Source organism: Toxorhynchites rutilus, chromosome 3 (genome assembly GCF_029784135.1).
Source record: "Toxorhynchites rutilus septentrionalis strain SRP chromosome 3, ASM2978413v1, whole genome shotgun sequence".
In the NCBI taxonomy this organism is placed as follows: domain Eukaryota; kingdom Metazoa; phylum Arthropoda; class Insecta; order Diptera; family Culicidae; genus Toxorhynchites; species Toxorhynchites rutilus.
Genome location: NC_073746.1, coordinates 237,742,401 through 237,764,439, shown reverse-complemented (window position 1 = coordinate 237,764,439; position 22,039 = coordinate 237,742,401). Strand labels below are relative to the sequence as shown.

At 36.8% G+C, this 22,039-nt stretch overlaps 1 protein-coding gene across 4 annotated transcripts in view; it reads left to right on the top strand.

Annotated features, from left to right (window-relative positions):
- The window catches only part of LOC129774670 (uncharacterized), a 269,049-nt gene that overhangs the window by 124,825 nt on the left and 122,185 nt on the right, over window positions 1-22,039 (top strand). For all 4 annotated transcript variants that reach the window (XM_055778505.1, XM_055778506.1, XM_055778504.1 and 1 more), the window contains one exon: window positions 17,662-18,085. In XM_055778505.1, coding sequence (XP_055634480.1) covers window positions 17,662-18,085 — 424 coding nt within the window. The remainder of the gene's footprint in view (window positions 1-17,661; window positions 18,086-22,039) is intronic.

Genomic DNA, 22,039 nt, shown 5'->3' with positions numbered 1-22,039 from the left:
CCGCACGAACCGACGAAAATGCGGATTTTTCCCATTATTCGCCATACGATGCGAGTACGTCTGTCCACAGAGTGCAAACCAAGCGTCAAAGTGAGGCAGTTTATTGTGAGCTACACTTGAAGATTATCCAACAACTCAACCGGATCTTCAAACAGAAAAAAAACTAGCTGGTTCAGATCTTAGGGCTGTTCTGTCAGATGCTAACAAAATTTAAATGATGTATCTACAACGAATGTAAAGGGTACAAAAAATCCCGGGACAAACATGTATCTTCTCGGGACAAAGTTCTTGTCAAATTTAAATTTATATTTTTGTAGATGAGTTTGCGGAAAACTATATTGTTTGGAGAAAGATTTGATTTGTAGTTTGTAAATAACTCGAAATTTTTGGTTATAATCAAATTTAGAAATCGATATTATACAAAACTGAGCGTTTCGAAAGCTGGATTTTCCTTCCAACAATTCCCCTGACGATCCAATAAAAGATTAAGCTAACTGTCATTACACCAAGGTTGTGCTACTATGGGAATGGTAGAGTTCAATTCATTAAAAAAAACGGAATACTCTTCACTGAATGAATAATTTATTATATTTTATAATTTAATTATATTTGTTATATTTTTTTTCCTTATTTTTTCCCTATGTTTTAATCAATATTTTTTCCGTTTTCTGTAGTTAATCAGTCATTTAAATCACATTTGAATTTATTCCATTTCCAAATGATCTATGCATTACACTTCAGTTCACTAAAAATGCAATTTGTAATTTTTAGGCTAGAAGCGTATGGAATTAATTTCTATAGTCCGAATGTCCAAAAATGAGCAATTCAGGAACGGAACCACATCCCCTCGAAGTAAAACACAAATTACGAGAAGTCAAAAACAAACGCCCACACACATCGACCGGAAAATTCAATCAGGGTTCTCCAATTAATAGTTCGTTTTGACTATTTTAATCTGCCCTGCTTGTTTTCTTTTTTCCTTCAGCATAATCTAAATAAAATCTTTTCCGAAAACACAGCCATCTTCGAGATTTTTAATTAATGCTACTTTTGGAATCCCATTTTTTCCATTTTCAGTTCATCAAAATTGTCAACATCATCCAACAGAAACAATAAACTGCATATTTATGTCATTCTTTACCGAACAATCACCCATTATCGTTCGAAGGAAAAAGTCAATAACGTCAATTGCTTATTCATTTTTCAAGCTTATTGCTTCTGAAGTTGCAGAGAGCTTTAGACAGACAGACGGTCGTGGAGTGGCTTCTGGCTGTTGATAACAATGAGACATCGTTGAATCCAATGAATGGGAAAATCACACGGTTTGTCTCAACGCCACGGTTCATCGGTAGCACAAAGACAACTTTCCGGGTGGCATCGTGGGTGTGGTTATACGATCAGATGAAATCCAAATGAATTTGTAAATAGATTAGAAAAATAAGATAATTTTAATTTCCATTCAGTCAGTGAAACGAAATTCAGAAAACTTCCTATATTGATATCTTACAAAGTTTTAATTGAAGTATATTCTCGCAAATGGAAATCGCTTCGGACAACTTTAGCCCGCAATGTAAGCGATGTCCGTCAAAAGTGGCAAACATTATTCCAAGCCAACAGGGAGTGAAATTTTTGCAAACGTGCGGCATGAAAGTTCGACGAAGGCTTTTCATGCCTTCTCCGGAGAATGCAAAATTAACGCGAAAACATGACAGATAATACGGTCTGCTGGCGGAACGACGAACGACTTTATTTTCGCCTCTAGTCAGAATTTGTGCGATGGTTTGTAACCACTTTGAGGGCGAAAACGTTCTTCCAAGATATCAGTAAGAAATTCGCAGTTGGATTATTTCTCTTTTTTTTCTCCGTGGAAGTTTCTCACGGTGTGGTGCTGTACCAAGTTCGTAATTAATATCAGCGTCACAACAGCAAAAGAGCAGTGCCGTGGAAAAGATTTACGCCGACGACTGGCATGAGCCTTTGGGGTTCGAGGAAACTGCTTTAATTACGAATTTTCGTGGGGCTAAGTGGAAAAATTGAGGCAGACTGTCACGATATTCTTTCTCACCGAAGATTGGATTCAACAAAGTTTTCTCATTTGACTGACGCTTTCTAGTTGCTGGTGGTGTTTTTATTTCTTTGTTGTTGGGTATGTTATTCGCATACAGTTCTGGGTAAACAGACTTCATAAGCGTTTACTTTTTCTTTTATTTTGGCACACTAACATAAAAGTGAAGTACAACATTACTATCATTTTTCAACTTTTGAGTTGTTTTCTTTCTCCAGTGCAACAACTTTTGGAGCAATGCAAGTGGAACACTTCATTGACACAAATGTAATGCAGCAGTTAAAGTTGCTCTATAAAAGCCATCGAATATATTCATCGATACCAGAGAGGTATCTATGATAGTTTAAGTTTCGTAGATAAGAGAAAACTTTTTCAATTAGTGTCAATAAAGTGAATATTTCTGGTACTCATTTATGAAGTGTGATTATTAAACAGATGATTTTCCACATTTATTTTCCGAAGACAATTTCTTTTAAATATTGGCTGTGACTGCAGAGAAAATTTCAGTCTTAATTTATAATCCTTTCCTTGTAGACACTATCCTAAGCAATGAAGGAAAAAATTCTAGATGTGTGTTATTAATTTACCCATTCATCCGAAGCGATAATTGAACTCTTCGTTAAATCGTAAATCTCACATGAAATTTAAATTTTTTCTACATTCTCCAAGAAAAGTTCACGTTACATTGTTACTTCTGGTTGAAATTTGATTGAAAACAAAGTACCAGTATTCATATTATTTCTGTCGCTATAAAATTATTTTCTTCAGTACATTGTCCCGTTTTTCAATCACTATTTAATTCCACTACGATGAAAAGCAGGAAGACAGCATACTTCCGCATTACGTTCCTGTTCCATTAAATGCTGCCAGCAATGAGGACGGCGCGCCGCGGCGTCTTCCATTTCGTACGATCTTCCATGTGGCAGCCTTGCCCTACGAAGGGCTAGGTAGCCCCACCTTCGCATGTTTTCTGCTTGAATTTTCCCAACGATTGATGATGTAACGTATTTTGCTTTGCACTGGATCGTAGTGCACTAAACTGTGTCCTCGGAGCGCTATACCAGCATCTACAAGCGTAAATTGCTGTTTCCGTCAACATGAGAGGAAGCAGACTCTTAAGGTTCAGGGTTAGTGGAGAAAACATAATCCTGCCTCTGTAACGTTTCCAGTGGCCCTTGGTTGATGATGGGTGTTGTATGGAAGCTAATGAAATTAGGAAAAATGAACATCCCCACCCTAGGAGAGTGATTAACATATAGCTCAAGGATCTGGCTTTGCGTGTTGCCTCTAGTTTACGTTTCCAACGGAGCCGACCTTTCGCGAGACTTTGCTTGCTGCAGGAAGGACTGAATCTTATATACGTTCATATACATAGGCATATAGCAACGAGTCCCTTCCAAGTACCTTCTAAATCAAAACATCGCTACGCATTAGCTTAGTGCTTCTGTTCCAGCATCAAACCCATTATTATCAGCAAGGGTTGTGGATGCGATAGAGGCGGAAGATCAGAGCCGATGGCTATTATAATCGATTGGATGGAGTGGGGAAGTGGGGTATCCTTGGCTGTATGTAGAAATCGTTGTTGACAAGAACGTCTCTCCCAAGAAACTGGTTGCTTATCTGATACCCACGATACTGGTTGGTGGTTGGTTTATTAGGTTTACTTGGTAATTGCTGGGAGGTCAACTTGTAAGTGTTTATGTTAGTTCAGGGAGTAGCACGGTTCATCCACTGTGGGATATATTGAAATCGCTCCAAATGTAGCGATTTTTATTCTTTTCTCGAAGAGTTTACGATTACATTAACATATTACATTAAACAGACTCCGATTTTGCAAATTTGCAAGCAAATTTATTCCTTGCTCAAATATTTCGGACCTGTGTTTTTTATTTTTCATCCATTGGGAGCACCATTCTGAATTTGTGTGGAATGAACAACTGTTCTTTGCGAGTTTCGCCGTGTATATATTTAAAGAAATTTAATTTTTTGATTTCTTGATAATTTTTTCGGCGAAAATTTTGATTATTTTTCGTGTGTTTTAGTTTGAAATATTTTTTTTGAATTTTTAGTTTTTTTTTGTATCTCAAACAACCATACTTCTCCATTCAGATTCTTATCGAACAACCTCGACACCAACTCAGGTATTCTAGGGTCTTATCGCGACATCTTGAGAACCAAAAAAAATTTTTTTTGCATTTTGTTTCCAGGAGTAAATATTTGAGGCACAGTTTTATATCAGGAGTATCTGTCGTGAGCAGTGATACCAACAGTATCGTAATGCATCGAAATCCGAACACTTAAACACTTACGATGATAACCTCAACTGTTAAAAAAATATTGACATATCATAGCATGAAAAATTACCGTTACTATCGATGGAGCTTTCATGAAAGTTATGAATCACAGAATTCCACAAAATCATGATATATTTGTTCAAAATTTGTAAATTTCTCCATTGTGCCGCGATTTTGAATCCGGGCACTTTTTTATTCATGATTTGAATTTCGTACATTTTTGATTCCAATTCCGGACACTCTTATGCAACTCCTCCAATAAGAAATTTACTTTGATGGTTCGTCCGTCATCTTCTGAATGTGCAAATATTTATTTTGATTTTGCTATTTTTTTGTCAACAGCTAGGTATAGTGCTTGACACTACACTAAGTTGATACAGTAGTAACTATCACTCACATTAACACTAGAACTACCACCCGATTAAAATGACCGATTGTATCATTTGTTCACATTAATTTATCTTGAAATTTTATTGAATATTTTCTGTTAATGTTATGACTTTTTCCAAATATAGTTTATTTCCTTTGAAATTTTTACATTTTGACAACTAAATATCACACTGGTCAAAATGATGGGTTTGGTAGAAAAAGGTATATAAGAACTGTCGGTAGTTCTAGTATTAATTCAACATGCAAAAGATTGTATGGTTTTGGAACGATAATGAATATAATGAAAAAAGTGTTCGGATTAAATTATTCAGAATTGTTGACATCGTTTCCGATATATTGACACTTTTTTGACTGATTTTCTTGAACGATTCTAATTTTCCTTGATTTTTATACCTTCTATACATCCAAATAATATCAATGGAAATTAATGAACTGTATCTGCCTCAATATTTGTTTATTGGACACTTCCAATAAAAACTGTTGACACTGGCAGACTGAACTCGAATGGCGTTTTGTCTTCCATTCGTTCAATCATCCGATTTATCATTCATTACAACAATTTTTTGTCTTGTCTTCTTTTGAAGATTTTTTTAGCATGTTTCGGCTCAAAACTGAACGTTTCGATTTTGGGCCCTTAAGCCCTTATTCTAATACTATCAGCCGACCATGTAGCCACAGATTCTACCAATCGATTGTTAAAAACGATCCAAAATCAGCCATAAATTGCGTACGAAATGGTGTCAACTCTAGGGTAATTTTTTTATACAACAATTCCAAGAAAAAATGATCTAGTGAAAAAAATGCTCCGGTTTTGCCTAAATTTTGTATACCCGTTTCCAAACGAAACATTTTAGACCCGTTCTTTTGACGTAGAACTGCGTTTTTCAGCAAGGGTGCCAAATCAGAAAACAGGTAATGTTTCATGAAATGAATTGAATGTTTATAACTAGTGATACCAGACATCCAGCAAGCTTCGAGATCGGATGGCCGAATATCCGGTCTTTGTTGACGAAAAACTGCATGTGTGCATGAAGTAAATAAATGATTACATTTTAGGTGGGAATGAACACATTTCAACAAAAAAATATCTCGAACAGATTTTTTTCTGACGAGGATTTTCTATTTTAAAATTTTTGTGGATATATTGAAATAATTTTATTTATAGTAGAGTAAGAGTAATTACTACGAATTTAAAAAGCAAAGAACATCATTCAATTATTTTCATTCAAGATTAACAAACATTGTTTTCAGTGATGATAATCTGAGAGAGGGTACACTCCCTACAAATAAAACTATCATAGGCGGCTACACACTCACTTATTTAACGACACAACTTTATAAAGCAGTGCGTTAGGCTTCTGAAACCATTTGATAAAATGACGAAAGTTACAAGTTCTAGCCTCTTCTGTACATCCGAGGTATTTTCGCTTATAACTGCATAAAAAAGGATACGAACAAGGACGATACTGTACACAGAAAACCGAACTTACCTCGCATGAGAGCGTCTTCAAAGCGTTTCAAAAATACCGCCAGAATCGCACGTCAAGTAATCAAATAGGGATAATCAAGTGTAGTGGTTTTGGAAACTAAACTGAAATATCTTTTTCCGTATAGCTCTGAGCATTTAAACTCACCCCATGTTTTTTTCAACCCTGGAATAAGTTGGAACCAATGAAAATCCACTATTTTTTTTATCTTTGCTGCAGATGCCGGACGTTATTTGTCGGTGATTGCTGTACGAATGAATGATGATAAATTTAAAAAATAAGGATCACTCATATTTCATTCCTCAGTATGTTCTACATAATTACAAATGCGCAGATATGATACAAGTAGAATTTGTTAATTTTGCAAATATGGGTCGTTCAAATATTACGTAAGGCATTTTTTTTACTATTTTAGACTTCCTGTTTTCTACATAACCTGTAACGAATGGTCATTTGCATAAAAATGTTTGGATTTATTTGGATTTATTTCTAAATAAGTTTCAACAAGATATCCCCTCTTCCCTTTCGGAGTGCGTTACGTAACATTTCAATATTTGAATGATCCCATAAAGTTAGTAACCGTTTTGAGTGGCTCTACACTAAAATGAAAGCGTCTAAAATAGTATTCTCGATGTTATTGATTCGTATATAAATTCCTAGTACGTAGTGTATATTTTGTGTGTATCAAACTATTCCTATGACTATGACTTCAATTTAGTGTATCATTATTCAATTGTAGATAGTTCGAGAGGCAAAACCGTGCATTAAAACCGGGACTTACCCCGGTCTACGGACAAGTTGAAGAAAGGAATATGAAAACTAAACATTTTCAAAATTGATATTTTTCGAAACATCCAGTGTGAATCCCTATTTCTTTTATCAAAAGTCATCTGTTATACCTTGTATACGCTGCAAACAGATTTCAATTTAGTGATTCAGTGTTGTTTTATGATAACTTTCGAGTTGAACTTTCAAAAAATAGTTGCAACTTGTCCCGGTGTACCTTATATAAAATAATTGGCGCCGAATCTTTCGACAGTCGCTTTCAACATTTTCAACGAAACCAAAGAGACAAAACAGAATCAAACGCGAAGCTTGCGTGAACTATTGGAACTTTTTATGAGTTAATTTTTATTAATTTAATTTTTAATTTCAGTAATGCATTTCAGCAATCAAACTTCTGAATTATGTTAATGAGTTATTCTGATGTAATTTATCTTGTGTTAATTAAAATTCATTGGTTTTTTTTCTAATGTCCGGTCGGCAACTAATACATTCGGTTTTGCCCGTTTTCAACTTATTTGGAATAAATAAGCCATTCGCGGTTTAAAATCACAGACTCAGCTCAGCTAGTGAGCGGAGAACATTCATTCCTAATGCTGATATCACACACACAGAGCTCGAAACAAGAACGAATGGAATGGAAGCTATTTCAAAATAGCAGTGCATTATGTTCAGTGATAACAGGACATTGATTTTATTATTGTTGCAGTCCGCACACCGTACTGAAGAAGGAAAATGTTTGCATCGTTACCCTCGCTTCTTTTGCATTCATCTCGCTACACTAAGACTAGGAAAGGGGAACATAATTAGTTGCCATGAGCGCGTGATTCATTTACAAGCGAATGAACTGCAAAGTTTAAACTCTCTTAAAACCGAAAAAGAAGAAGAAAAAACGCAAGGCATTCAGATATCCTTCAACCGTGTAAAGAATAGCGAGCAAGCCAGTCAGTATCACTTGTTTTGTTTACAACTTACGGCGAACTGATTTCCAATTCACATACGAATTATCGAAGAGTTCAAACTAATACAGCAGCCAAGTACAATCGAAATATACCACTGCGAATCAAATGCATCTTCGTTCGTTCTTAGGACGCTGTGAAGAGAGAGAATATTATAATTGAAGGCCCGCCCGATGGCCTCTTTCTCACACGGTCTGAACGTAAAACCAGAATTTTCAATTTCAATGAATCACTCTTGAATCTGCCAGCGAGCTGTCAACATCTGTTTGGAGGCTCGACAGTGCCTCATGTTGCAAATGAAATCGTGGTGCGATTTGGTTCGTAACACAAGGTGGAACTCGATGAAATGATAGAGAGTGTCGTTTTTCATGGCGTTTCATGCTGGCGCTTGTGTATACGGGCACACGCACACATTGTTAGTTGTTCTGCGTTGCCAAATGTAGATCGAAATGGTTACCATTGGACGAGTTACCATTGTTACCATTGTTATGAGTTGTTAAAATAATAGCGGGGATTGACAAAAACAAATAATCGCTCGTGGAGGTGTGTTTGCCAACTGGATTCGTTACCGTTATAGTTATAAAGCAGAAAGAAAAATAAAGCCTATGACCAGAGTTGCCAACTATATAGTTTTCAAAAATCAACTAGAATGAAAATAGAAATCAGGATAGTTTATATTGTATTGTCCAGAAAGTTCGTGCTATTGTCCAGAAAGTTCGTGCCATCCTTCCAGGATATGTTTGATTTCTCGTTGAAAACCGTTCCAGGTATTTGTTATGCTGTCGATAAAATCGAAGTTTTTTTTTTTCTTTGAGAGACCTTTGCAGGGACCTGATCCTATGATTAGCTGAAGATGCAATATTCGGTTTGTTTAGCTGATTGGATAGCACCTCCCAGCCAGAGTCAAAAATAATTTGTCCTGTTTTCAAAGAGACATGATGTTTGGCATTACCCTGATGGCCTGATGGGATTGCACGACGTCTATAACATTGGCTAATTCTGGAAGTTTGTACTGGATTTCATATGACAGGCAGTCTGCAGAGCGGCACTGAGGCATATTTCGAAGACTTAGACGTTTCGTACTACAGAAAGGGAATCGAAATGTTGGAAACTCGTTATACCAAGTGTATTGTCCTTGAAAGAAACAATGTTGGGGAATAAATACAGCTTTGCCTAAAAAACGATTGTTTTCATTAAAAATCACGGGACTTTTCAGCCCATGCAGTATCATTCAAACAAAATCTGCCAAATGTCTGTAAAGCTGTCCTCATAGAAGTAAATTTTTGGTGCGAGAGGAATAAATATCTCGGACAGTGTGTCCTCACACACATTCATCGAATTCACGTTAACGGAATTATCTTCTTGTTCAGTCATTGCACAATGGTCCAGGAGATGCATTTAAGTGGAAATTAGCATTTAGAGCTTGACACTTATTCTCTAGACAAAAACTGTCTTAGACAAAATTGTTACTCATGATAGAGTACTCGTTTTTATGTTATCAAAAATAGGGTGACCAAAATTGTCGATGAAATAAAAAATCTAACTTTCTTATCTCTATAGATAGAGGTAAACATAGTTCGACAATGTTATAGTTCCAGTTATTCAAAACATCTTTGTAGAACAAAGTTTTTTTTTTCTATTTCTTGAAATAACCGGTATAGCGTTTTTTTTTCAATTTGCGTTGGAGTCACCATTAAAAAACTGTTTTTCTGCTCTAACTTTTATATTTCAACTGTTAACTTGCAAACTGCCTTCGAAAGACTTTTAGAGCTTACTAATACAAACATTTTTCGATGCAGAACTTGTCAATATCTCAACTTTATTCAAAGTTATTGATATTTCTTCTTAAAAAACACGCTCTTTTCATTTGTTTGTCATTCTTTCTGGGGCGAGCATAAAAAATGTTTGTTGACGGAATTTGAAAGAACAGATTCCACTCTATATAATATGTGATTTTCAAAACTATGTTATTTTTTGTGTTTGAGTAAATTAAAATTTAAATCATGAGTTTTTGGATGAAAACCCATCAATAATTTTGAGCAGGATTAAGATAGACATGTTCTGCATCGCAAAATGTGAAATGAGGGGATATGAGGATTTTTTTATTTCATCGACAATTTTGGTCACCCTATTTTTGATAACATAAAAACGAGCGCTCTATCATGAGTAACAACTTTGTCTAAGACAGTTTTTGTCTAGAGAATAACTGTTGAGCTCTAAATGCTAATTTCCACATGCATCTCATGGACCATTGTGCATTGTGAAGCGAAAATCATTATAGATTTTTCAACTCATTGTTCTCATGCTCGTCGTTTAATTTCGAAAGGGAAGAATGAATCATGACTGAAACATATTCAGCTGAACTTTCTACCGAAGAATTATTTCAAAAATTTTGATTAATTCTTCAAAAATTGATTGAGGGGAAAATCTACTCTGAAAAGTTGAAAAATCGATTTTTTTTGCGTTTTCCTTCAGAAATGGAAAACTAGGGGGCCATTTCAGGGAAAGTAGCATTGTTGTATGAATATTTGAACGCGTTTTTCTCGAAACCATGTTTTTTTCAGGTGGCGATGTGTTTATCTCATAATCTAGTGGACCTATGTGGCTGTTTTTTTCAGCATGTAAAATTGAATTATCTAAATTGTTCCCTAGACGTTTTTTGATATCTCAATTTATCATTTTTTTTCATGATATTCATTGAAATTACAGCTAATTTTTATTCAAATGGCCGTCATTTCAGCAATTTTTCGAATTTTCAAAAACCGCTACGTAACAATTTAGATAATTCATTTTTACATACTGAAACAAATTTTCAGCCAGATCGGTCTACTAGATTCTGAGAAAAACATACCACTAGCAAGGAACTATTTTGGAGAGATCATTCAAGCGCCCAGCTCCCAACAGCATAATAATCGATATATTGGTATCCAAAAAAAAATTGTTCAAATATACTTTTTTTTTTATTTAAATCGTTTATTTTTACAGGCTCAGTTACATAGGTTTAAAGGAGCCGAACTCCTTACTGTATTGTTACTAGTATATATACATTTTTCCTTAATTCTAATGTTAATAATATAGGAAACCGACTACTCGCGGTCGACTCGAGTTTAGAAGGGTGACATATTTTCTTCAGGAAAAGGAGGGGATATGAGGATATGTTGACAATGATCACACTCACACTCTCAATCACACTCATCACACTCAATTCCTAAACCTATCTTATATCTAATATGTATTACATTTAATCTTATTCTTAAGAAGGGATCCGATCTCTCACAAAGGAAAAGGAAAAGGAAAAACTAAGGGTATAAGGACAATCACACACGAAGATCGATAGCTTTAAGGAATACATATATTTGGTAAATATACCTTGATCAATCACCAAAATGTCTCATCACTCAAATTGAATTCCAACATCTAAAAAATTTTAGAAAACCCGTTATTTTTCGAACCTCCAGAGTAGGGTCCCCCTTTATCATGAGAAAGGTTAGCTCTCCTTAGATCCTAGAAAATCTGATAAAATCTCAGTGCCGATTGATACAAACAAATGATTAGAAAATACAATGTTCTAGAACGTGTTAGGTTGCAATAGAAAATAAATCATGAATCTACGCGTATGAGTTGAAAATTAAACAGCAGCTCGAATGTCAAAAACTCACTTATTTTTAATTGGATAGTCTTTTGGGGCACCTTTAGAAGAATATAGTAAACATTGAACATGGACATGGAAATATGAAATAAAAGCCATCAGTGCTGCGGGCATACTTTCATCAAGACAGTGCAAGATCAGTCACTGCTCGTCAATTTTCTATTTGAACACTCTTCTGTTTGTCTTGAAATGCCTTAATGTTCCTAGAGGAACTTTGTCGTGCATCATTAATATTGTAACTAATTTCCGTTGAGGTATTCGAACAATAATTGAGAATTTAAAATTGAACAAACAACAATTGACTAAATTTCGATTTGATAAAATTATTTATTGTACCAGTTTGACTTATAGAAGAGGCTCGAATGCGCTGTGAACAATTCAGTTATGCCATTCCGTGTGAAATCAGTACAGTGGTTCTCAGATGTTCGTGAAAAGTGGTAATTTTATTCTTTATTGCAGGATATTAGACACGGACAGTGTTTGCCGATTGATCCTTTCAGTGAAAAATTCGTTCGTGCAAATATGATCTTACAGAAATCATTTCCCACAGTGGCATTCTTTTGCTTTTACGTGCTACAAATCATGACACAAAAGAGAACGAGACAACTCTGCTTCGGTTCGCACTTCATGACATACGAGCCAACACACCGAAACCGTCATATACGGTTTATTTACGGAAAGTTTATTTTCTTCTTTGCCATATACATGTCGAACCTCTCCATACATCATGAAAAAGCAGGATCATACGGACTACGCAAAGCGAATGATTCATATTCGACTAAAGTAGCAGATCCTGATTCTTAAGTCTCAGAGAGTGCAACCTATATATTTGTTTAGCTCGATAGAGGCTCAGAGAAGGGTGGTCAGATTATATTTTTCATTTTTAACGTTGCTTCCCTTGAAATATATGTATTCATATATCCCGCATAGTTACTAGCAACACCGCTCCAGTGAGAAACAAAAACTCTCTCGTTTTAGCTCTTTTCCCATTCGCTGCTCTCCGCAAATGGTGACCGAATGATGACATAGTTTTTCATGTATCATATTTGTCTGTGCAGATGTTTTCGCAATACTAAAACGGGATTATATATGCGGTTCAAACTTGAATGCAGGCTTCGAAAATGATGTGCGATGTTTGGTACAGATCGGATATGCAATCAACAGTTTTCGTTCCTCTCTTCGTTTAATCATTTAGTGTAACACAAGTGATTACTGTCTTTCATATAAGTATCTGAATGATCCAGTCATGTTTGGTTGTCCCTTGCTCCCTTCGTTTCATTCTGCCTTAGGAGCATGGAAGCTGGAGCGCAGGTGGATGTTGTGTACACCGACCTCAAGGCTGCTTTTGACAGGGTTGATTACACCATACTGCTTGCTAAACTTGAGAAGCTTGGTGTATCTCCGAGACTCACTCGTTGGTTCAGGTCTCACCTTACCAATCGAAAAATATGTGTACAGAATTGGATCTGATTTTTCGGAGAATTTTACCAACAGCTCAGGAGTACCTCAAGGTAGCAACCTTGGACCGTTGCTTTTTTCCATCTTCATGAACGAGATCGGATTGATCCTCCCAGCCGGTAATCGATCATTCTATGCGGATGTTGTTAAAATGTACCTGACAGTTCGAAGCGCAGCTGATTGCTTACACCTACAGCATCTGATAATCAGTTTTGTAGAGTGGTGCACAAGAAATTATCACACACTAAGTGTTTCAAAATTTAACGTTATAACATTTCACCGAAAACTCAAGCCAATAACGTTTACATACATGATCGATTTTCAACTTTTGCTACGTGTGGGAAAAATACGTGATCTTGGAATTACGCTTGACTCTGCCTTAACGTTTAAGTCGCATTACTCGGACATAATTACCAGGGCTAATAAGCAACTCGGATTCGTGTTCAAAATCTCCGATGAGTTTCGCGATCCAACCTGTTTGAAAGTATTGTTCTGCACGCTTGTTCGATCAGTTCTGGAATTCGACGTGGTTGTCTGGTGTCCTTATCACACATTATGGATTGCTAGGATTGAATCCATTCAAAAGAAATTCGTCCGTTATGCCCTGCGTAATCTTCCGTGGAATGATCCAATCAATCTCCCACCCTACGAAGCTCGATGTCAGTTACTTGGACTGGAAACACTTGATTCCAGAAGAAAGGTTAGCCAGGCGATGTTTACAGCTAAAGTGCTATTGGGTGAAATAGATTGTCCTGGTGTTCTCGCGGAACTGAATATTTATGCTCCTGAGAGAGTACTCCGGTCAAGAAGTTTTCTTCACCTTGGGCCCCGTTTTGCAAACTACGGTTTACATGACCCAATTCGCTTCCTGTCAGCACGATTCAATTCATTTTATGGATTCTTCGATTTCAACCTATCTGCTGAAGCCTTTCGTCGTAGGATTCATCGAGGACTACATGATCGAGAGTGATTGCCGGACACTTCCAACGATGGACTATGCCAACTTTTTACTATTTTTTTTATTGATTATCGATGTTTTGACCATCATTATTCGTCTATATGTTTTTTTTACAATGTTTAATGTCAAGATATGGGGTTTTTACGCCACTCTGGCTTTTCCCCATCTGTTTTCAATATGACAACACAAGTCAGATGAAATAAATAGAGAAATATGTTCGTGAGAGGTTACTTGCATGACTTGCGATTTTGATCGATATTCAAACACTGGACAAGTATTTTTAATTTTTTCATTAGGGTGACCATTTACATTTTAAGTCCGGAAAATCAATGTTTTCTCTTTTTTCCAAAAATATTTTTTTTTAGAAATTCATAGCGTTCGAACTACAGGACCAATTCAAATGATTGACATATCAAATTGAAGGCTATTTGTTGAAAAAATATTAGACTTGCAAAAAAATGAGTATTGTTCTCATAATTATTGATTGTATTTGTTTTTTATAGTTTACGTGGTCTCGGGACTAAGGGTGCCATATTTTTTATATTTTTTCTTGAAAGCTGCGATTTTTCTACATAATACATCCAAAAATCAGAGAGGTGTTTTTTTAGTTTTTTTGCTATGATTTATCAAAGTTATTCGACGGTCAAGAAAATCTACTTTCCCCTACTATAAAAAACAATTACAATCAATAATTAGGAAAACCAAACCCATTCTTTTCGCAAATGTTATATTTTTTTCAAGACTAGAGAAGACTAGCTCATTGACTTTAATTTGATATATTGATTATTTGAATCGGCCCAGGAGTTCGAAAGTTATGAATTTTTGAAAAAAGTCATTTTTGAAAAAAATGGTGAAAAGGATTTTACGACCACCCTAAAATGGAAAAAGTCACCCTAATGAAAAAAAAATTAAAAAATACGGGTTAAATGTTTTGCGATAAACATCAAAACACCACTTCTCACGAAAATCTGAGAACCATCGCAATCACATCTCAAACTGTGGAGAAACTATGTTGGCAAACATTTAAATAGAACCCTGAATTCACACAACACATCTATCCAGTGTTGCCATACGTACAGATTTATCTGGAAAGGTACAGATTTTTTCGTTATTTTTGGTACAGATTTTGTACGGTACAGGGTACAGATTTTTGTCAAAAGGTACAGATTGGTACAGATTTTTTCCACGTGTGGCAATTCTTACATTTGAACAAAGTAACATTAAGGTAAATGACGGCTTTTACGCCGCAGTTACGCGTGGTGCTGCTGATCATAAGAGCATTTACAATATAATAATTGATCAGTGTCTTAATGACGGAATTCCTCACAAGGATCGTCTGAAAGGATTCGCTTCGGACGGTGCAACGTATGTTTTGCCCCAGATCAACAGATCGTTTGTTCCAGGCTGAAAAACCTGAATTCACGATGCTACATGAAGAGCTGAAATATTTTTATTTGATCATTCTCACTAATATCTGCGTAGGAATCTTACGATGTCGAATACTATTAAATATGAAGATCATTTGAAAAGCGACATGAATTTTTGCTTGGAGTAGCAGCAGAAAAAAATATCAGGTCAATGGACAGCGAAAGAAACCTGACTAGCATTAACGTTGTGTTGGAAGCGTTTCCAGGATTCTACAATAAGAATGTACAAGATGTGGAGGATTGATTCTGTTGCCTAAAGATAACATACGATTTCTGAAAACGAGCATGCGCAGGGTTGGTGGGCACGAATTGGATGCCTAAAAAGAATTGACGGTTCGCTCGCCTCTTCGGCGTTTCAATGCCTTGTTCGTAACGTTTTCACTATGCCTCGCTCCTCGGCAACTGTCAAGCGATTTTTTTCTGAACAAAAATAAGCTTTGAAATCGGCTTAGCAACGATACGATGAACGCTATTTTGAGATCAAAGGATTTGGTCAAACATCATGCCACCACGAACGTCGAAAATTTTAAAAAATTCTAGTACGCAATCTAGATTCAAAAAAACTATGTATCAAACACACGAATGACTCGCAAATGTAAGTGTAGCATTTGTTGTAATATTTTTTCTCTACAACGAATGTTTTGGATGGTACAGATTTTTTGAAAAAAAGTACATATGAGAAATATGTTTGACCCCTCTGGTACAGATTTAACCCTCTACCGCCCAAGTTTTTTTTATTTATCTGAAAAAACCTACTCCACGTTTATCTCGAATTTCCGACTTTCAACATAAAATACTCCTAGCAGAAAGCTGCCAGCATAAAAACAATGTGTATGTGTGATAGATGAGAATATTCTAAAGACGTTCTACTGGGGATGAACATTGAAAATAATGTCTGTATAATTTGGAAAGAGAATTCGCAAAGCCCGTCTAAAGGCGGGCTTGGGCTGTAGAGGGTTAAATGTGGCAACACTGCACCTATCTTTGCTGATTTGCTAGCTGCAGTGGGTTGTTGTAGGATGAACTATTCTCGAAAACACTTGCTTTCGGTCTTCGGTGGTTCTTATTTTGCGGCCAGCCGCCATCCGGTTCTGCTTCCTTCCTGTACCGTTGCGAAGGTTGCATGAAACAAGAATAATAACGAAATGCTGTTTGAATTGGGTTCTGGTGTTTGAAAGTTTTTCGTTGAAATTTATGTTGTTTTGCTCACGATACTCGAAATATCGAATGGTCTCCACTGGGAAACGAAGAAAGGGGTGGAATCAATTTCGTTTAACTTTGCAAATTTGGCAGTCGGTGTCGCTGGACTTAAAAGAGCTTTGAAGATTTAGTTTTCATCCAGGGGCTCTCCTCTCTTTGGAGCAGAAGGCAGGTTTTGCTCGGAAAGTTTTCTGTTTTTTGAATGGTAAAATGGCGGCACACACCAATGTGAATGTTATTGGAGAGAACATTCAAAACTCACTGTTACTTCCAGATAACATTTGTTTCGCTGATTTTATTTCCACCCCAGCAGTTTCATTGTGTTATTAGATAATAATTTTCAAGTTCTATTCAGCGAATCTCAAAACCGACTAGACAAAAATTAATTATCATGGGAACAAGCCCGAACTGAAAGTAAATATGAAATTAATAGTTCGATTTTTAAGGAAGCAATATCTCATTTGCGCTCAGCGCCAAGAAGATGATTTTCCTTCTTCAATTTACATTAATTTTGACCCTCTTATATTGGAAGCTATATACCGAACAGCAAACAAAATTTTGTCTAGACCTAAGCACATCATCAGAACGTTATGCTTTCAGTTTGAACGAAACATTTATCTTTGATGCTGCTCTCAGAAAAGATTTTTTCTTCCACTCTATATAAAAACAAATTATGTAGAAAACACAATTCAAATTTGAAAAGTGCAATTTACTTTCTCGGTACGCTCAATTAAACTACCGATTAACGCATGAGTGAGCGCGACAGTATCGAAAATGATAGTCTAATTTCTCGACAACAATCACGACCCCAATTACGATAGCTATAGTAGCGTCACATTGATGATGCCACTTCGGGTCGGGAACAGGAAGTTGTGCCCATTTCGTGCCGGACACGTGCTATATAGCTGTACACGCTTCCGTAGGCACACTAATTTGTCGATTTCCAAGATAACCATTCTAATGGACGAACATTTTCCTCGTCTCTTTTCAGAGTCCCAAATTTGCTCCTCCCATAGAGTTTGTCGATCAGGCCACGCTGAGTCCTCCCGAGGGTTATAAGGACGGCAGTGGGCTGTTGGACAATGCGCTCGGCGGCGCCCTCAGTGGGCATGTCTTCGGTGCACAACATATTCAGCAGCTCCAAGTTATCCAGCGGCTACAGCAGCAGCGGGCGGCCATGTTGGCCGCACGAGCTGCTGCTGGTCAGCAGGGACAACAAACGGGCAGCACTCAGAACCCTCAGACTGGCAGTAGCGGAGGACCTCCAGGACAGACACAACCGCAACAGCAGCAACAGCAGCAGCCCCAGCAGCAGTCACAACAGCCACAACAGGCGCAGCAACAGCAACAGCAGACTGTCTGTACCGAATGTGCGGAATGCGCAGAATGTGCTGCCAAGCAGCTGCATGATGAAGGTATGTCATATTCTACTTTTTTTCATTATTGTGCAATCACATGAAGTGAACGAAGTTGATCCAAATCACAAACAATAGCTGTGCTATAAGTACGAGTATATATATTAAAAGATGTCATTTTCGATTTTTAGTATCACTCTGGACAGCAATCAGTCAATATCATGAGGTTAACCCCTATAAGACCGTGGAAACTGGGCAACGAATTGACTCCAACTTATCAATATAGAGAACATTTTGTCTATATTGATAAGAACTAACTATTGAAAACAGTTGAAAAAAAAAATTGGTGGGAATATAGTTGCCACTGCCCGTTAACCCCAAAAACACTGTCTGCCTTGTAAGCTCACTTTATTGCGCCTTTTGATATGCAAAAATCAAATCAATATTTCTAGTGCGGACAGGTAAATGTTTTGACCTAGGACTATGTCTTTGATTTCTATATGGGGGGGTCACTCAACGAAAAATGTAACGATTCATTAAGAGTTTTCAAACGCATATTACTCAAAATCGTTATTGCGACATATGTTGTGTTGTATACCATTAGACAGATCATTTATCCAGCTTTTTTTTTGCTTAAAACATGATATAAAAAGATATCGATTAAAATGGGTATGTTTTCTTTTGATTGCACTAACCACTCGCTTTTCTCCCCGACGCAACGAACAACGAGGCCTTTTTGCCTGAATTCGGGCGTTAGCTTACAATATGAGTTCATGCGTGTAATGAATAATTGTCCCTTTACCGATAATATGCAGTGCTATAACGTTATTTTTCTCCATAATATCATTCTGTAGTTATAGATTTATTTGACTTAGGCTTATATTTATGTAGATCTTAACTTGTTACCGTTTGAATTACTGATCATGTTTGTTTGTGTTGTTTTACTGTTATACACTTATATACTTACCCAGTGTTAGGGATTAGATTAAGTCACAAGTACACTCACACTAAAAAGCTGGAAAAAGATAATGGAGAGAGTGCCACGGAAGTAGAGATAGAGATACAGAATGAATAATAATGAATAAAAGAAAGACAGAGAGGAGCTGAAGAGAGTGAGCAAAAAAATGATGGTTAGAAGAAGGGTTCATTTCTTGGTCAGAGCGTTTACCCAGCAGACACAAAATCGATACACGGAAAATTTAAAAAAGAATAAGTTAATTGAGTCTATATAACTAAATTAATAATATAGTGTGAAAAGGGGTAGATTTTTGTAAAAAAATCAGGTATTTACCGATTACCTTTATACAAAAAAAGGACCTTTACAAAACTCTGTCTCTCTCTGTGGGTGAACAGGACTCGTTTATTCTGGGATTAATTCAACCACGAAACTGAATCTCGTATCTCAAGAGAAGCAGCGGACAAGTTAGCCAGCGTACGACGTTCGAGATCCAACCGGAGGACACACTCACCACACAGGTTTATAGAGGTTAGATAATAAAAAGTAAAAATTATATGTACACGCTTTTCCATACTCCACATCCGAGCCTTGATCAGCTTTTTCCCCGAAGAGCCGACCCTGAGAGCGATTGGCCTCAAGCTCGAGCTTGCCATCATTAAAAGAGGCCTTGAGAGCCTAACCTCAAAGGTTCCCGAGGCTCAGATCAGGAACCGAGGTGTTGCGGGAGGTCCGTCTGACCCCTGGAAGTAATAATTGGCGCCCAACTAACTAAGAGAAAAGTTAATCAAGACTCGGAAAAATGGCATTATTTTTTACACCGGAGTGTAGGAGAGGTTAAATAGCGAACATTGTTGGTGGTACACGTGGCGGTATTTGCCTGAAATCCTTCTAAAAAAAATAAAACTTAGGTTCCGATAAGTGACTTCCTAGTGCGCGTACGTTTGTGAAGAAGAAATATAAAACACTAAATTTTCTTGATTCATTCATAAGCGCGAATTCGCAGATAGGTTAGAATAAGAATTGTAAACGGGTCTTAATTCGATTATCGAGTATTTTTTCATTGATAGAGTTTCTCCAAGTGGCTCGTGACACGGATAAAAATAACTAAAACACTGCTAGAATATTTATTAGTGCAATTCTTTCGTACATTCATTTTGAAGATTAATTTTGATTCATTATACCGGAAGTTAGAGGTTTCTCATTCAGGCGTAGATGAAGTAGAGCATGAACTGTTAATCCGGGACATATTATATGACCCGAATGAACACGAGAGTATCAAGCGGCGTAAGCTCAAAGATCAATTGAAACGTGAGAGGGAGCATAGCAATCCATTAACGTTGTATCAGATAACTTGGCGATCGACCAAGGATGAAATACAAACAATAATTTTTTTTTATCCCATTTATTTATTTAAGGCTCAATAGCATTTTAGCTGTAACAGAGCCGAATTTTAATCGTGTACATGTCACATGGTTATCATATCTATAATTAGCACATTACACAGTTGCCATTCGCCAGTATTCCTTCTATACCATTACATATGGTACATACACACAGTAGCCATTTAGGCGTAAGGGTATTCTTTCTGTTCTTCCATTATCCAGTTGGACCACCGGACAGCGGAGACAGTTGATTGATCATTGTTATTTATAGTTATTTATAGAACAGTAGCCCGATGTGTCTGGCAGAGCAGAGCAGTTGTATGGATGAATCGATCTTATTTCGACCGTGGATCGATCTCCATCGCTGATGATTGTTGCGTGGACGTAGCTATTCTGTAACAACACAAAGATGGTCAATGACTCACGATCGATCGCTTACTAAGCGAACGCGCAACCAATGTGGCTACGGAGACCCCCAGGTACAAACAATAATGATGAAGCTCGTAGCGATTGGTTCCTTATTAGAGAATCCTAAAATGGATACTAGAAATAAAGAAAAAAATAAAACAAAATTAATTCATTACAAATCTCGCATCGCACGTTTGAATTCAGCATCGGACTCTCAGAAATTTGCCCCAGATATTAATAGACTTGGAAAAGAATTTAATCAGATTTGTTGTAACCATTTCCCAATGTTAGCTGAGATCCCTGAAATGAGTAACGTGGAAGAGGAAATTTCGAAACAGTTACAAGAAGTGAGAACGGAAATAGATGATCTAAATCAAAGTGTAGGCGCTGTAGGCCTTGTTTCTGAGGAATCAGAAGAGGCAAATAGAACGGTCAAATTGATTCAGGAAAAGGAGAAAGAGCTAGAAAGTTCAACGAAGCGTACAGAAGAAATATTGGAAAAATTGTCTGTATATGAAAAGGGTAAAGACGAGTATCTACCCGATCTGTTTAGGGCTTTCAAAGATTTCGTTATTCAAACATTTGAACAAGAGGAAACAAGACGTCAGAAAGAATTAGAGAGACAGCATCAAAGAGTGAATGACGTAGAAAAACGCATTTACAATAAGAAAAAGCTAGAGAAATTGCTTTCAAATTTAAGAACAAGTATAAAAACCGAAGCGATGAATTTGCCTAAAGCAAAAGTTGGTTCTCAGGAAACACTGAAACAAACGAATCCGAGACAGAGTATCAGGAAAGATCAAAACAGAAATGAAAGCTCTAACACTGAAAGATCCCTATCTGATTGCTCGGTAGATTTAACGAAAGATACGTGGAAACATCGAGTGAATAAATCGGTTAATATACATAAAGCTCGAACGATTCATAATTCTAAAACTAAGAGGAAATCGAGGAAAGCGAAAACGGAATCGGAAAGCTCAAATGATTCGAAAGGATATCATAGTGAGTGGTCGCGAGAAACCAGTCCAGAAAGTTCGTCTAGATCGCGAAATCGTAGGAGTAGAAGACTAAGGAGATCGAGCAGTATAACAGTGAGACGCATACCAATAGCGGAATGGAAAATTAAGTATGACGGTAGAGGTGAGGGTCGCAAAATAGTAGAGTTTCCGAAAGAGGTCAAAATGAGAGCCCGAGCGGAATACGTAAGCGAGGGAGATTTGTTTCGTTCTGCAATACATTTATTTACTGGCAGAGCAAAAGATTGGT